General features: G+C 33.7%; 1 protein-coding gene across 5 annotated transcripts in view; it reads right to left on the bottom strand.

The window, feature by feature from the left end:
* Positions 1 to 578: 578 nt before the first annotated feature.
* The window catches only part of PPP1R12A (protein phosphatase 1 regulatory subunit 12A), a 161,815-nt gene continuing 144,270 nt past the window's right edge, over positions 579 to 18,123 (bottom strand). For 4 of the 5 annotated variants that reach the window (XM_053583006.1, XM_053583011.1, XM_053583008.1 and 1 more), the window contains 6 exons: positions 17,218 to 17,234; positions 15,996 to 16,131; positions 13,972 to 14,076; positions 8,732 to 8,779; positions 5,874 to 5,924; positions 579 to 3,026 (listed from right to left, as the gene is read on the bottom strand). In XM_053583006.1, coding sequence (XP_053438981.1) covers positions 2,940 to 3,026; positions 5,874 to 5,924; positions 8,732 to 8,779; positions 13,972 to 14,076; positions 15,996 to 16,131; positions 17,218 to 17,234 — 444 coding nt within the window. In that variant the 3' untranslated portion in view covers positions 579 to 2,939. Of the gene's footprint in view, positions 3,027 to 5,873; positions 5,925 to 6,638; positions 6,670 to 8,731; positions 8,780 to 13,971; positions 14,077 to 15,995; positions 16,132 to 17,217; positions 17,235 to 18,123 lie in introns of all 5 variants that reach the window. The other variant, XM_053583009.1, reaches the window with a different exon arrangement.

Raw genomic sequence — 18,123 nt, 5'->3', positions numbered from 1 at the left:
CTTCTTGCAACAGACTCACTCCCAGTGAATGCTAGAACCAGGAGTCTCATATAAGCCAGGAAAGATTAAGTAATAATAAACTTTCAAGCAAAAGAATAAATTTAGTATAATGAACCAGAAAATATCTACTTCACTTATTTTTGTAAGATAGCTCTATAGCTGCATTTCATTTGACTTTCAAGTATTTGCAGGTGAAATACTTTTTAAACGGAGGACAAATAACAACAATAAGACGTATCATTCTGTGAGCATGAACACAGGTGAAGTACTGTAAATAAAAAAATAGAATTTAATCCTCGTTGTATTAATTTAGGTGTTTCTTACAGATGTGTCAGCAGGTAGAATCTAAATGGGAGAATTATTTAATATTAAAGTAAATTTTAAATTTCAATAGAATATTATCTTTGTATGTACCATGTATTACTAAGCCTATGTTTGCAGGTATGAAAAAGCATAGGTCTAATTAAAAAAAAAATCCACAAAATGTTTATGGAAATAAAATCTTATACTACAAAGCAACTATCTTGAAAGTCACTGTTATTATTTTTTACCCACTTATAAAAAAACTAGTTCTCAGATTCTGCATACAGACAGCTTTATGTAAAATATATAAACATTTGTCCAAATTGGTACACAGATTGCATAAATATGGCAATTAAGACTGCATTTACAGATGTGCATGTACAATGCTGTGCAAATTATCACAATATTACAACTTCAAAAATTATTCAAACTGATATCCAAGAAAAGCAATTAATGAAAATACCCATGCAGAATTTAAATATCTCAGAACAAATTTAAAATGTCTTCATTAAAAGTTCACACATTTAAAATAGTTTTATTCATTTTATTTGTATATGTCAAAATACATTTTTATTTCCAAAATAGTGGGTTTTGCAACTAGTTTCATGCAGAAACAAGGTCTGCTCAATACTACCAATAAAATCAATATAGCACAGTAGCTGTTCAGTTTTAGATACAAAGAATAAATAACCTAAATACAAAACACTAAAATATTAGAAACATGTATTTAATCATTCTTCACAGGCATCCAAACTTCACAAATATAAACCATAGCATGCCTAACTGCTGTGCAACCAGAACATGTTGCAGTCACTCAAACTGATCTGTTATCTGTATATTTTACCTCCATAAAAGACCATGGCAATTCTCAATATTCAGACCCACCATTCATACAGTTCAAATATAACCAAAAATAAAATTCCCACAACTATCCTTGTACCTTTAAAATCAAGAATCCTGAGCTTGGTAGTAAGAGCATAACCTTATATCTTCATAAAACCAATCAAGAGAGAGAGGACTTAAAATCCTGCTTACCAAAACACCCTGCCCCAACCCCAAGGTAATCTAAAATAGGCAGTAGAACACAATGACCTTTTAAAATGGAGGGGTGCAAATTCACATTTAATATAATATACAATACAATCAATAATACAATCAGCTACTATAAGCTTTACAATGTACAATTTACTCAAATGGCTGAACTGTTCAGTGGTTAAGGAGACAGTTATGTGCCAGAAAGATGTAATATTTTTTGCATGGTTTAATGAAAATATAAAAGCTATTTGTCCAAATAAAAGCCATCTTTACTACGCACTTGGTTTTGCTTTTGCTTTTTTCCCTTAAAAAAAGGCCACTGAAATGTATAAAATGGTCTGAACATGATGGTGGTATCAAAGTCAATGCCTCTTCACATGGCAATAACAGTGCATTTAACATTAACTCACGGGTTAAGTCTGGAAATGATTTCATAGCATTATTTTGGCTAGCACAACAGTTTTAGACAGCACTCTGATAAATATAGATATGTGAAATGTGAAGCAATTATCTTTTGCAACTTTATGGTTGAATACTATCAAATGAAAACTGAAAATAAAAGTAAAAGCACTTTACAGTAGAAAACTTTTGTAAAGATAGGGCTCCACATAATGTGTAACTTGTGAAGTCTTTATATCACATTGTTAGCAAATTTTGTTTTTAACACTATCATGGAGTAGCCTACTTTGCAATAACAGACATTTGAAGTAAGAAAATAGTCAAGCATGCCATGTGGTGGTCTAAAATCAAAACAATACACTTATTTGTATATACAGCATCACTCAGTACCTGCTAAAATGAATGTGAAGATTACAGATTCTAATATCTCATACTACAATAGTAAAAAACAAAAACAAAAAGTGACCAATGAAGGCAGGAAATAGGATTTAAAAGATCTAATCTCAAATGACTTTAAAGCATTCATATAAGAAATAAATGCATATTGCACAAACAGTGAAAGCAAATGTTCCACCGAGCACTTCAGTTCAGGGTGGGAGACAGGACAGCATTAGCCTACTACATGACAGTAATGGCAGAAGAGCAAGTGTTCTTTTCTGTAAATGAAAACGCTGTGGAAACATAGAAGACTCTGCCACATGAAGAGTTAGAAGGAAAAAATACAAACCCAAACTTAGACGTAAAGCCAAGAAAATTAAATATCAAAAAATTGGAAACTGTGGCACATCAAAAAATGTTGAATAACTGTCTTCTGTGAGAGCTCGAAGTTTTTGTTGACACGAAAAGTATTTATGTACAACTAAGGCTTACTGGTTAAATATCTGAGGCATATCTGGCCTTGAACACTTTCCTTATATGCTGGAGCTGTAAACAAGTTTTCTCAGTCATTTAAAAAAAAAATCTTCTCAGCAGCTGCATTAACATGAAACAATGGTCTTGATAAAAAAAAAAAAAAAAAACCCCAACAAAAACCCGAGTAAATTAAACAAAATGAAACAAAAATTCTAGATAAGAGGGCATTTGGCAGGATATCCAGAAATGACAGTCTCCAAGGGTTCTTCCCAGGCTTCTGGTGACTGTCAATCATGGTCCACTGGGTCACTAATCATGTGCAATTCCGTTACTTGCTGCTTTTTTTTTTTTTATTTGGAAAGTTTGCTTATAACTCTGATCAAGGCCCCATTTTCATCCTTTAGCCTCTGGTTGTCTGCTTTTAGGTCTGGCAACATCTATGAGAGAAAAAGGATGAAAAGTTTTACTTTAATAAAAAGATAAAACATTATTCTTAATAAATGTTATATTTTCACCACAAAACACATGATCAAGCTTTGTTATATATTTCCAGTGTCTAAAACATGTATCAGGAAAAAGGGAAAAAAAAACCCCACCCTGATTTATGAAACTAATTAGTTTAATAAATGATAGAATGAAAGGTTTATTCTCTCAAAGTTAGCCACTGAAATTTACTAAATCACTTGATTTTATGACTCACAAGCACACCAGATTAGAGCAGCCAAGACAACAAAGCCTGTCTTTGTCAGGATAGGCTAAGGGAGTTCCTTTAATAGTTACCGTCAGCACCTAAACCTTTTGCTTTGTGTATGTCACACTTAAAACTGTAATATTTACAATTGTTCCACAAGAAAACCAACCCATCTAGGAAAGCTTTGAGGGAGTTAGACTCATTATAAATTATTTAAATTCCCTGAAGTATTCACCTATACCTAAACCTACTTAAATTTAAGAATCTAAGATAATGTCTAATTCAAGAGAGATGCATATTAAATAACAAAGTAACTATTACTATTCATAGAATTATTAGAATACTATAAAATAATTTTTAAACTAACATAATAAATCTGTATCTATGATCCAAGGATTAAAAAATAACCAGTATGTGAAACAAATAAAAAATATGCCCTTACATTTTCAAAAAGTACAACTCAATTTTCTATCGTTTTATAGATAAATTGATGGCCAGGGTAGAAATATTATGATGGCAGGGGTAGAAATATTAATAAGTTAACTGATGTTCCTACTAAGAATGATTGAAATTACATATATATGTCTCTGCCAAGTTTACCAGGAAATGGACTACCTTATATTTGGCCTTTAAATGGACTACCTTATATTTTGGCCTTTAAACTTTCCAAAATATTTAGTCTTCTTTCCTCAGTTTTTAAAATGCACCAGATTATCTAATTAGAAAAAAGTAAAATTTCTCATTACAAAACTACCTTAAGCGAAATCTTTAGGGAAGAGTTAATTTTATGTGGAGCCAATCATTTCTTCTCTGTGTTCAGAATGCTTATGTATAAAATGTAATAATCTGAAGTTTACCCATTTGGATATCTGTAATAGAGAATTAAATGAATATAAACTGAGATGGTCCTAACTGCAAACAACATTATTTTAAAAAATGGATAAACTTCAGCTTTAAATAATATTAATTATATGTAAAATATGTTACACTGTGTCTGTTCTATTTTCTTTCTAGTAAAGAACCGCAAATAGCCATATTTTAAACCCTAAAGTATTTGTAGATTGAGAAATGTGCACAAGCTTTACAGAAGTACAGGTAAGTCTTTAATTTTAATTCCTAAATCATTCTCTAATTTTATTGTAGCTCATCAGTTGCACTATATAATTAGTGACACTTTTTAACATACTAAGAAGCCATGCAGAACTAAACAGTTATATGATAAGCTCCAGACACAATGGCATTAATTTGTAAAAGTGAGCTCTTAACTAAAACAAAAACACGCTTTCTAATATAAAAGCACCTGCGTGGCGCTACCAAGAAGAAATGATGAAACTAAAAATTATAGGTTCACAGACTGCAGTTGCCTACAGAACCCTGAGCGCTTGGCTACCACTCTTGTCAAGGCCCTATTCTCTGTCAGCAGTCGCTCATTTAACTCTCTCAGAGTCTGAATTTGCTTTATTTGGTGCAGGTTCTGCAGGAATCAGAACATAAAGAAATAGAAATAAAAAATAAGTATTATAGGAATATAAAGAATCACAGGTAATAAATAAAAAGAAAAATGTTAAGTCTTAAAGAATATTCCAAGAGATCTAGAAAGGTAAATAATGTATTCTTAAAATTCCATTTCAAACTAAATAACATATAAGCTAACAAAGCCCAGAAGATTTGTCTGCAATCTTCAAAGCCATTCAAGATTAATATTCTAATAATAAACCAATCTAATAATAAAATATTTAAATCTTGAACTTCTCATTTGATAGGCACAATTACCTATGAGTTATGTTAGGTCATCAATTCATAATGTGGTAAAGATATTTCATGCAATAAATAATCAATTAACTCTATGCTATTTTTTTCCTGCAAAGACATTCAAAACAAATAATTACTTCATAGGTAAGGCAGAGTTTGATAAAAATAGTTCTGTCTGTTCATTAATAATGCCCTTTATTTTCAAAGGAGAGCATTTTATCTTATATTGTCCCCTATCAACATTTACTCTCCAAGAATCATAGGAGCAAACAGAAATGTGATGAATAAATAACTCCCCCTTCTTTTTTTAGACAGAGTCTCACTTTGTCCCCCTTGGTAGACAGCCATGGCATCATAGCTCACAGCAGCCTTAAACTCTTGGGCTCAAGCGATTCTCTTGCCTCAGCCTCCCAAGTAACAGGGACTAGAGGCACCTGCCACAATATCTGCCTATTTTTTTGGGAAAAGGTCTTGCTCTGACTCAGGCTTATCTCGAACTTGAGTTTAGGCAATCCACCCACCTCAGCCTCCCAGAGTGCTAGGATTACAGCCATGAGCCCCTGCGTCCAGCCAAATCCCCCATTTTACAGTTATTATTGTCTAACTTTTTCTATAACGGCATATCAGTAGTGTTATACTTACTGATTACCCAAATGATTTTGGTTTTAAATTCTGAGCTCACTAAAACCCGAATTTAGTAAGAAAGAGAAACGCCAGCTACACATAGCTCACAAATTGAATAATTAGCTTTGAGAACAATTAATGTAAATAATATCTATAATAGTTTTATAAAACTTGAATTCACAAATAGTGATATCTCTCACAAACAGTATTTACTTACTTTGAGCTCTTCTTCCATTTCAGATATTCTTCTTTCTAGAGCTCTTCGTTCCTGTATCAATTTAAGGTACCAATATTAATTATATAATTATTACACTCTTTTAAGTTTTCTTTTATATTGTCAAAGAGTGATACTTTAGAATCAAAGATCAAATCAGGAGCAGTGTGGAAAAGATGTGATGCCAGTGAAGTGTAAAGAGCTTTCCAAAATTTGAGAGAAATAAATCTGAAGATCTTTTATACTTTTATTTTTTATAAGCTCTTTCTTTAAAGCTTTGACTTTCTAGTAAGATGCTACATGTTCAAACAATTTTTTTAGTTCACGTAAAACTGAGAGTAAACCAACACTCAAGACTGAGGACTGTATAGGGGAAAAAAAACTCACACAAAGATGCAATTACACTACAGTGATAGAAGCAGAAAAGCCAGAAGCACGAGTGTCTTACGTATGTGTACTTTACAATTTCAAAAGGATGTAAGAGAAGTTCTGTCCACCACAATGCATACTAGCCATCACTTATCCAACTGACCCTCCAGCTTAGTCTTTCGGGTGAGAACTGTGTGCAGCATTAATGCGGTGCATCTAATGGAGAAGCAGCTGCAGGATTTATTTTAAAATTCTTTCAAAGAGTGACAGGCAAAGCCAACACACAATACATTATTGCAGTGTACTGTTTTATTCTCCCTTAATTGATAAGCATTCTAGGGTGTTATGCAAAAAGCAAGCAGCAGTAATTGAGGAGCTGTAAAACTAGTTAGGTCATACCGCCCAGAAGATACTGACTCTTGCCGGTCACCTTTCAGATACAAACCATTTAAATTTAGTTTAATCACACTGAGACTATTTCTGAAATATTCTTTCCCAGATTAATAATAAATGCTGATGATATTTAGTAAAGCAATACATTTACTTATAAATGTTAATGTTTTTAGGGTATGTGATTTAAAAATCATCAAATCCTATTTTTAGTCTCTTAATGATGTTACTCTAACACTGGCATGCTTAAACATTATTACAATAGACAAAAATGTTATTTTCTATATATAGACATTTCTCTTAGTTACCCATACAGCCATGATGAATTCATATAAACCATCACACCTCTCAAAATAGTAGCACAAATAGTGTTATACTTGATCCTCATCACTTTGTAAAATATCAGAAGTAGAATATTTTGTCTTAGAGGTAATCCCCCTGTGAGTCTCAGTTTCAGGTGCCTTAAGATTTTAACTTACTGATAAAGCAAGACTAGAACACTACACCCAACTGCCTGATCCTACTGGCTGAATGAAATCTACAATTCTAAAACTGCAGGCAATTTCTTCTGTTTGACAAATGTATTAACACAAAAAAATATAGTTAAGAGAAAAACGCATGTACAGTGTTTATGTATCAGGCAAGCACTAAGATACAGAGACATATATAGAATGCTGAATAAGTATTAGCAGTTATTTAATATTATTGATTATCCATGTCTATTAAATTGAGAGTGAATTAGTTACTTTGTAATTTCTTGGCATTTGACAAGCAGAAAAAGGAGTTTGGATGAGAATGGTAGAAAATCACTATGTGTGTATTCTGTGTCTATAAGCCTAGGGAAAAAAGAACATGGAACCAAAGTATCAAGTTATCTCTGCATGACAGATTGTTAATGACTTTACATTTTCTTCCTTTGTGTGTTTTTGTATAAACATATATGACAGGGGCGTGCAGCCTTTTTTTTTCTCTGCCACACATCAGAAGAATAACAGTTGTCTCAGGCCACATATTAAATACATAACCACTTAAGAAAGCCGATTTTAGGAAAAAAGAGAAAAAAAAGGCTCCAAAAAGTCCATGCGTATTTTCTGTTGTACCTGACACCACAGACAAGCAAATAAAAAGTGCTCACAAAATTACGATGTGGACTACATGGGACTATAGACGCCCGCTACAGAGCCCAGCTATATTTTTGTTATTGTTCTCACTGCTGTTTAGCAGGCCCTGGCTGGGTTTGAACTCACCAGTTCCAGTGCAGTTCAAACTGCGCTACGGGCGCCAAGCCTAAATTTACAGAGTTTCTAAGGCCATTTCCAGACCCTTGAGAAATAATAATAAGTGGAGAGGGTACAAGTGAATATATCACAACTAATAAAAAACTGCAGAAAGACATAAAATGAAGGATTTTCTTGTAGTAAATTTTTTTGTAAAAAATAGCACACTTAAATGTTTGAACTCAAAATTAAAATATTATTAAACTATCCTTAAAAAGAATTTGAAAATTTGATGCCCTCAGACTTAAAAACTTTATTTAAAGAATGAAAGTATAAGAGAACCTGCATTGCTGACCACCTTCCTACACTGACCACCTTCCTTACTGACCCAATTTTCATAGCCTAGGCATGTACCACAGTACTTATCTGGACAGTAGGCCTTGTTCCTTATGTTGAACACCTCTGTATGTTGACCAGTTTGCTACAGTCCCTTGGGTGGTCAACTTATAGAGGTTTTATATATGTATGATTTAAATGCTTTAGATACAAAAAAAAACCCAAACAGAGATGGGTGGCATTTCAAAAACATCAGATTCACTATTATAATGTTTATAGCATATTTCAGAATCAAGACAAGATAGCTTTTTCAATTCATTAAAAGAATAATGTGGTAAATTATTAACCATTAAAATCTTAACAAGGCTATTCCATATTTAAAGAGAGCTCATAAAACTTTATAAAGAATCTAAGCCATAAAACATTTCACTAATAAATATTAATGTAAACTAATTAAAACTACCATCCACAAAAACAAAATGCTAACCACTGCTTGCATAAAACAATAAGGGGGAAAATAATCACTTATTCAGTAAGATGGACACTTACCCTTTTTTCCATTTCCAATAGCGACCTATCAGCAAATCTTTCTTGTCTCTGCAACAAAGTAAGAAATTATAAAAAGAGGTGTAAATGTAAAACATATGTAGGGGGAACCATAATAGCTCTTTTAGTGGATGTTAAAAGGTGAAGTAAAACACAGGTATGTGTAAAGAAAAAACAATTTGTACTGAAATAAAGAGTAAAAAGAATTTTAGAAATAGAATGGTCAGCTCTCATTGTATGGTCTGTATCACTTTTCCCCTGGAATTTTCCAAGTTTATTTAGGGGTGAGAGTGAGTGAGTACTGCGGAACCAACGAAATCCTGGTGTTCCCTCTGATGCTCCAGTTCTGCCCTGCTTTCTTGCACTACTCGGAGTGGCTAATCTGAATGGTCAGAATCGAGGACCTTGATCAAAACGTGTTTCCCACCAGGCTGAAGGACTCTGTACAACAGGCCTACTTGTCCTCTCCCACAGCTGTCCTCGTCTCGGCTCCCTCTCTACTTTTCTTTTCTTTTTTTTTTTTAATTTTTTTTATTGTTGCAGTTTGGCCAGGGTTGGGTTTGAACTTACCACCCTCAGTATATGGGACCAGCACCCTACTCACTGAGCCACAGGCACTACCCTACTTTTCTTTTCTAATCATCCATGCTCCAGAATTGCTAAGAAGGTTTATATTCACTTTCACTGGCAAGAAATTCTAGCTGGACAGCTTAGTGAGCTTAGGCTTATCATTTTTTCCACTTCATGTACTATGTGACCAGCTCAAAGTGGATAAAATCCTGATATCTGAGTTTGGCTTTAGGGGATGGAACGGTCCCTTGGGTTTTACACATGTTGCATCCTATATTAGAGAACTCTGCATTTGGATACTGAACAAAGGCCCAGTTAAAACAGCTGGTATCTTAGATCCTATTTACATTGACCTGTACACAAACACTTCTTTGGGATTCAGTTAATTTGCTGAAAATGAATTAATCAAATGGCTCATTTTTCAAAAGCCAATTTGCTAAATAATCAATTTTACCAATTTATCAAAAATCATTGCTGATAGCTTTAGTAAGAATGTTGTGTGACTACTAACCACAAAATATAATTTTAAAAAATAATTTCATTATTGATTAGCTACCATTTCACTTTTCAATGGGGTAACTTTAAAAATATTTCTTCACATTTTGCCAACACTTTCAGCTTTTGATTCTTCCTTCACAATTCCTTCATGTTTATTGTATATAAAATTTAAAGAACTAATCATAGCTAGAGACCCGTACATTTTACTCTATTAAATGGCTGTATGCTTTTGTGCTTACTCTTCCTGGAAAAATACAAGTTACTTCTTGTGAGAAATTCAATTCAGAATTTCAAATATGAATAGCACTATTCAGCTAATTCTGACTTTTTGATGGTTCTAAATTTAAATATTTTTACTGCTAGAAATATAAAAAAAGGCTGATAAGATGCTTGAAGATCTACGAATGAATCATAAAAACCTTTAAAAGACTGAAAAAGTTTTAAATGACATTCAAAAATACCTTAAAAAAAGCAGAACTAGCCACAGCAATACTGTCACATATTAATTAATAAAACTTCAGATTAAAAACAAGCATTTAGGGTCAAGTATGGTGGCTCACACCTGTAATCCTAGCACTCTGGGAGGCCGAGGAGGGTGGATTGCCTGAGATCACAGATTCAAGATCATCCTGAGCAAGAGCAAGACTCCGTCTCTAAAAAATAACCAGGCTTTGAGGTGGGCACCTGTAGTCTCAGCTACTTTGGAGGCTGAGGTAAGAGAATTGCTTGAGCCATACAGTTTGAGGTTGCTGTGAGAATCTCTCAAAAACAAACAAACAAACAAACAAAAAAAACCAACAACCCCCAAATACCAAGCATTTTATTGAGGATTTTTTCACATGAGAACATTTTATCAATTTTATGATTAGTCAATTTCATAGGTTTTAAAAAAAAGTCAGTTCAGATTTTTATCTATTTCATATATATATATATATATTAATAGTAGTAACAAAGTCTCACTCCTTTTTTTTTTTTTTTTGAGAGAGAGAGTTTCATTATGTTGCCCTCGGCAGAGCACCATGGCATCATAGCTCACAGCAACTTCAAACTCTTGGGCTTAAGTGATTCTCTTGCCTCAGCCTCCGAGTAGCTGGGACTACAGGCGCCTGCCACAACGCCCAGCTATTTTTGGTTGGAGTTGTTGTTGTTGGGGCAGGCCCAGGCCAGGCTTGAACCCACCAGCTTTGGTGTATGCGGCTGGCGGCCTACTAATTGAGCTACTAATGGGTGCCGAGACTCTATTTAATATTTTTGAGTAAATATTCCAGTTAAAGATGTCAAAATTACAATTAGTAAACCCGGTGAACTGGTCATTTGGCAAAAGGTATTAAGCAAACTATTCCCTCTTGTGCAGACTATGCATGAAGGAGGGTGCCTGGGCTAAGACAGGATTCAAGGATTCCAGGGTTTCTTGACTAAATACTGTCAAACAGACCTAAACTTCAAGATTAAACAAGATGATAGGCCGGGCATGGTGGCTCACCCCTGTAATCCTAGCACTTTGGAAGACTGAGGCAGGTAGATTGCCTGAGTTCACAGGTTCGAACCAGCCTGAGCCAGAATGAGACCTCGTCTCAAAACAAACAAAAAACCTATAGCTGGGCATTGTGGAGGGTGCCTGTAGTCCCAGCTACTTGGGAAACTTGAGGCAAGAGAATCGCTTGAGCCCAAGAGTTTGAGTTTGCCGTGAGCCATGACGTAATGTACTCTAGAAAGGGTGATAAAATGAGACTCTGTTTTTAAAAAAACAAAACAAAAAAACAAGATGATAGTTCTCTTGGAAAAATTCCATGCAATTATCAAAACTGCTACTGCTATGTATATTCACAAATAGTTATGGAAGCAGTCAATGCTTTAAAAAAATCAGCTGGACAAATTTACTGTGGACTGAAATACTTAGAATAACTGCTCTAAAGTAGAATCAAAAAGTTTACTTTTTGCCAGTTTTGTTTTTATGAATTATCCTTCTCATATTAACTCAGTATAGTGGTGTGATACTCAGAGCCCTGGCCAAGACAGAATCTGTCTTACTTTTTAATCCAGTGACTTGTTTCTCTTGCCACAGTAGAAGGATCAGAATTGGTACCTGATCCACAAGGCAGCTTTCTCTAGGTTGTCCAGTGACCAATCAAATGGTCACTGACAAGATCATGAGCATTAACAGGCTGCTCCATACTGGACATCACTGGCTAATTATACCAATTTCCATCCCTCGTGAAGTATAATGAGAAATGTGCACACAAAGTAGTAGAGAGACAGATTAGAGTCACCGTAACAGAAGAACCCTGTAGTAGGGAGCAATGGACATCTTTACCTAGAAAACATTACAACCCAATCCCTAGAGCTGAAGCTACCTTCAGAGAAGTCGTGACATTTTCCTGTATGGAGGCTCAGCACACTGCTGATGCAGCCTGAAGAATGACAGGTACCAGCTTACCAGGAAGCCTATGTGTAAGTCAGTGGTTTTATGTTGCAAGGCATTTCAAAGTTTGACACTTCACCATAAAACATGTTCTTTTTCTGCTTTCTCCATGTATTTTTACAAAACCCCCGTCAACAGAAGGAATGCAAAAGGAAGACTGCCTTCACAGTCTCACAAAGTTAGCCTGACTCCTACAACATCCACTATGCATACACAATTGCTTTACAACACAACAGTGCTTAACAAAAGAAAGAACCTAGTAACAAGTCTAAGTTCAACAAAGGGAACGCATTTTTGAAAATTAAGAAAAAGATGAGTGTGAGGACTAAAGCATGTAGTCTCATTCAGAAATCTGCATTTGCTATTTTAGATCAGTGCTTCAAGTTGTATCCTAAGACTTGTGCTGCAGAAATGTGTTTTTGCTAGAAAACACCATGGTCAAATTAAACAAGTTTCTTTTCTTAAAAGTTATCAACACTTCTTAGAGACGTTAACATATAAATTAACTGGTGGCACCTATAGCTCAAGGGGCTAAGGTGCCAGCCACATATACCAGAGCTGGTGGGTTCGAATCCCGCCCGGGCCTGCCAAACAATGACAACTACAACCAAAAATAGTTTGTGGTGGGCGCCTGGAGTCCCAGCTACTCGGGAGACTGAGGCAAGAAAACTGCTTAAGCCCAGGAGTTTGAGGTTGCTGTTGAGTTGTGACGCCACGGCACTGTACCCAGGTCAATAGCTTGAGGCTCTGTCTCAAAAAACAAAATAAAACAAACAAACAAAAAAATATAAATGAACCCTGCAAAATCTCCATGATGTTCCCAAATTTCTTTGACCACAAAGCTTTTTTTGCGGGGTGAGGGGTTTGAAAGGAAAGGGCTAAGGAGATGGAGATATACCTATTACTATCTCCCAGAACTAGTACTCCATGCAAAAAGAGCTAGGGAAATAATTCCTAGATTGCATGTATAAAGTCCTGAGTTTTGTTTGGCTATCCCAATTTTATTGCCCCAAATGGTCTACTCTAGGCTGTTGCATAGAAGGAACTTTTATGTTTAAAATTATCTTCTGCCAGCATTATTATATCAAATCATCTTTACTTGAACAAACATAAAATATTCCTAATAAATAAATTATTATAAGGAATTTTTTGGCCATGATCTTGTATAGATGTTTTTAATGGCTTGCTATATGCTGGAGATAAGCAATTAAATCCTTCAGTTGGCACAAAATAGGTATTAAAAAGCTTTAAAAACACCAACCTAAGTAAGTATGAGACTCTTGTCTAAAAGTAAACGAGTCTTGTAGCAGGTAGCTGTTACTCCCAGCTACTTGTGAGGCTAAGGCAAGAGGATCGCCTGAGCCTCCGAGTTTGAGGTTGCTGTGAGCTATGATGCCACAGCACTCTACCAAGGGCAACAAATTTAGATTCTGTCTCAAAATAAATAAATAAGTAAATAAAAATAAAATAAAGTAAAAAGATTAAAAACATTTTGACCATCAGACTATACTGTATTTTTTAGAGTCTCATGTTCTACCGAATAAGCTAGTCAGGCTGTATTTTTAATTTATTCCAGGAAAAAGTAAATAATCATTAAAGTGTATTATCTTGATTCCTTTTTACTAAGAATAAGCAATGTTAGTAACTAAATGTCTGTTTAGAATTAGAATTAGTGAAAATTTTGATACCATTTTTCAGATACAATAAATCACAACCATTACCTTGAGACTAACAAAGAGAAAAAAGTACAAACCTGGGTGGCCTTTTCCAATTGTAATTTAAGATCCGTTAGTTCCATATTTGTATCATGTAGCTGTGCCTTCAGCTTTTCATTTTCAGCTAGAATTTGTTCATAAAGCTATAAAAATTAGGATAGAAATACCAATTACTTTCCTGTCCTCCTAAAATGTTAAGATTTCTCATTAATTACTACACAATATTAAAGCAAAGATTAATAAAGGCTATAAGCTGTAATAGGTACATTAAAAATATATTTTAATGCTTTATGGTTATCAGGTACAGACTGTTGGTTATATGGGTGTGTTTGTCCCTATAAACTTTTGAAAGTAGTTTCAGCATTTAAAATTAAGACTTTTCAGAAAAAAAACAGACTTTCAGATTCTCTTTATAAAAAGATTCAGTTGTCTGATAAAGAGGGACAGTATCAATACAGCAGCTTCCACCACTGAGAAGTCATTATGATCTTTACTTGGAGGCTGTGACCTTTTCTGTCCATCACTTTTTCTTGAATTCCCAACAATGAGATGGAATACCTGTTACATTTATCATGCTTCTATTGCTTACAGTTAAGTTAAAAGGTGAGTAACAGATTTCTCAGACTATTTTGAATTCAGGATAAATCCAAGACATTCCCCTTTCTGGATGATTTTTTCCCTCTTTCTAAAGACTTAACCCTATTGCTTCTTTTCCTTTCATCTCTACTACTTCCACTATAATTCTGGCTATAATCATCTCTTATTTAGACTATTTTAATAGAATTGTTTCCCCAATCTCCCTCTGCTCTGTTTTATAAATAAGAGCAAAAATTAGCTTTTCAAAACGAAAACCTCATAATTTTCTTAAGCCAACCATTTCATCCCTCCTACCAATTAAAAACCCTTGAATAGCTTCCCAACGTTCTCAGCATATGGCAATCCTTAAAATGGCTCGTAAGAAACTAAATGAGATAGCCCCTGACTACATGACTAGCTGCTGCTTCACAAAACCATCCCCTGCACTCTACAAACCATAATGAAAATTAAATTACTCTAGTGCCTCATGTACCTATCCACCACGAGGTTTATGTGCTCACTAGTTCACTCTGTCTAGAACACTTCTCTCTCCCATTTTTGCCAATTAACTATTAATCATCCTTCTGTTCTTGGCTGAAGCCTCTGGAAATCAATCCATAGGTTCATTCCTTTACTTTACTTTTGTTATATACGTTTATAAACTTCTCTACTTTAGGGTAATTGTCTCAGTTTTTTTTAATTACTATACTATATTCTTTAGTATGATTGCATGATAATGTCTGTTTCTCCCAGTACATGGAAGATGTTCCGTAAGAGCAGGATAGTATTTCCACCTCCACTTGCCCATGAGTACAAATCTCACTTCTAACACAATTGGGCATTCAGTTTTTTAATAAATAAATAAATCTTATTCATAATGTAAAATGACTCCCTCCCTCCCACCACTCCCTTTTCTTTCTTGCTGACCTAGCCTATAAGAAAAGGTGTAATCCAAGTAACTACCAGATACCTAGAAACATGTACAAATACCACAAGCTTTTTCCTTCTTTAACATACTCCATCATGTTTACTTCGAGCTCAAACTACAAAGAATCCTGATAGCCAGAATCCTAGATTGTTAAGTTTCTAGCATTTATTTCTTACTTATGTCCATCCCTAAGCCTTAACAGCACTTGAACTATCCAAAGTTCTTCAGTTACCCAGGAAAAACTATATTCTCCTAAGAAAAGCCATATTCGCTGTCTGGCTGCTTTTTACTAACAAATAGATTTAAAAATTAATTTTTTTATTAAATGCCCCTTTCAAGCTTAATCATAGTAATGACTTAGGATACTTAAAGGTGAAATAATGTTCTGGCTTAATTATCTCTTCCCTTTGAAAACAAAACAGCTGTTTTTATTCTACTTACCATTATTTGCCAAAACCCAAAAATGAGTCTTTTCTGAATAACATTCAAATATAAATACCTCAGTGCAAAAGTTAACTAATGTATATTTTGATTAAAAATAACTAATAACTCAAGTACCTTTTTAAAGTCAGTTGAGTCGTCCTTTTCTAGCCTGCTAGTATAAGGTTTTCTTTCTTCTAAGTAACTGTATGATCCAGAGCGACCCAGCAAGGAATCATACCGATCACTAGCTGATGAGGAAGTGGTTTCATATCTTCAAAAGATGAGTTTAAATCAAAATCTTTATTATTAGGCTTTCACAACTTACATTAACATACATACTTCTATACATTAACTTGATGGTTCAAACAAGTTAACAGTCTCCTTCGTCTGTTACCGAATACATTTTTGTGACACACAATAAATGGAAGGTTATTTTAATACTATTAACTTCTACTAGTTGAGGAAGAGATTAAAAATTTCCGTATCTAAAAGTCAAAACTTTTTTCACATCATAATAAATTATAACAATTTTAAATTATACTTTTTTTTACATTTTAACATCTCTGAAATCAGAACATAGCTTCCACCTGATTGTGTGTTATAGTTCAATTGATAGTATCTTTCCTTTTTTTTTTTTAGTGGTATATAATTGTGTAACATATTCCTTTTGATAAAATACAGTATATCCAAAGTGGTAATGGGTTTGTACTAAACAGGAAAATGTATCTTATTTGTAAATGAGGATTCTCTTACTATCTGGTTCTGAATTCAGGTTACCTTTTCTGATAGACACTATTGCTCTTGCATTTCAATTCAACAGAACCATCAGTATATTAAAAATTTATTCTTGGTTTTAACAGGGCTTTGGTTAATAGTTATATGGATAAGAAAAAGAATGGAGGTTAGAATCAAGGATATAGTGGAGGTCCTCTGAAAATATTAACAGTCTGAGTTAGATGACACTTTTTAATGTGTCTTCGTTGGTTCATTCTTATCTAAAAAGCAGGGCTAAGGGAGAAGAATCTGAATACCTATTCAAATCAAATTCTGGCCCAGGGTAGGATTCATCAGTCCCTGATGTTAACAGTGAGATGATGAAGTAATTTAGAATACATTGTTACCATTGTCTTAGAGATTTGGGAACAATTTTCTTAGTGACTTATTGTAACTAGTGAAGTGGAAATAAAGCCTTTAACAATGAAAGCTAATAACAGTGATTAGGTAATCTAAATTCCTACAGATTTTTTCTTTCCCAAATAATCCTATAAGTTTACAAAATCTATAAATACTTAGCAACATATTTTTAGCAAAGATAAAAATGACCAAAAAAATCAGTAGAAAAAACTGTAAAACATACCTAGAAATGGAATCCATCTGGAAAGAAATGAAGAGAAAAAACCACAGGCATATTAAATTTTTATGCTTTCATTAAACTATTAAACTATGATTGATCAAGTAAATTTAATATAACATCAATAGTCTTTTCACAGTATTAAACTAAATTATTCATTACATATACTTTAACATCAATGTGGCTGTTTTTAGAAAGAGTTGCGAAACAGAGTCGCTGTGTATTTTTACATGCACAGTACCATATAATTATATGTCGCAAGTTATGAGCATCTCTTGTGTTTTCCTACAAAAACCACCATATATTATTTTTTAATAATAAGAAAAAAAAAATTGAGACACTAAGAAATATATCCAGTCCTTAACTCAGCAGAAAAAAGGAATGCATTTACATCAACAAATATCCAGTTTACTATGTGTTATCTTGAAGCAACCATTTTACTCATTTTTGTGTTTTTGAGGCAATGATATTAGAGGCAAACAAATGAATAACTAAGATATTTTATGCATAACAGTATAAACACATTTTGTTTAAAATTTATTTTGCTGAAATCCTAGTTATACATCCCTTATTGAAGGGATAGCAATTAGGGGATGGGAAATTTAAGTTAATTTTCTCAAGCAAGGAATATGTTACACTGAAATTCCAGCAACTCTTTGTATCTAAATGGCAAAATGATTAATAGGGTAAAATAATCTTGAAATGCTCACTGAATCTCTTAATTTTCAGTGAGATAATTATTCAAAAATGGTTTATTAAATTTCTAAACTTAAATATTTGTAATTTCACATTATATTTATCTTTAAATGCACTGTAAAATTACTGGGTTCCTTTGGGACTGTTTTAAGTCTACGCTGGGCTAAAAAATGTTTTAACTAAAGGTTGTGTACATTTTTTTCTTTTTTTTTTTTT

The sequence above is a fragment of the Nycticebus coucang genome, chromosome 3 (assembly GCF_027406575.1).
Source record: "Nycticebus coucang isolate mNycCou1 chromosome 3, mNycCou1.pri, whole genome shotgun sequence".
In the NCBI taxonomy this organism is placed as follows: domain Eukaryota; kingdom Metazoa; phylum Chordata; class Mammalia; order Primates; family Lorisidae; genus Nycticebus; species Nycticebus coucang.
Note: the sequence above shows the minus strand (reverse complement) of the source record. Positions and strands in the feature narration are given on the sequence as shown.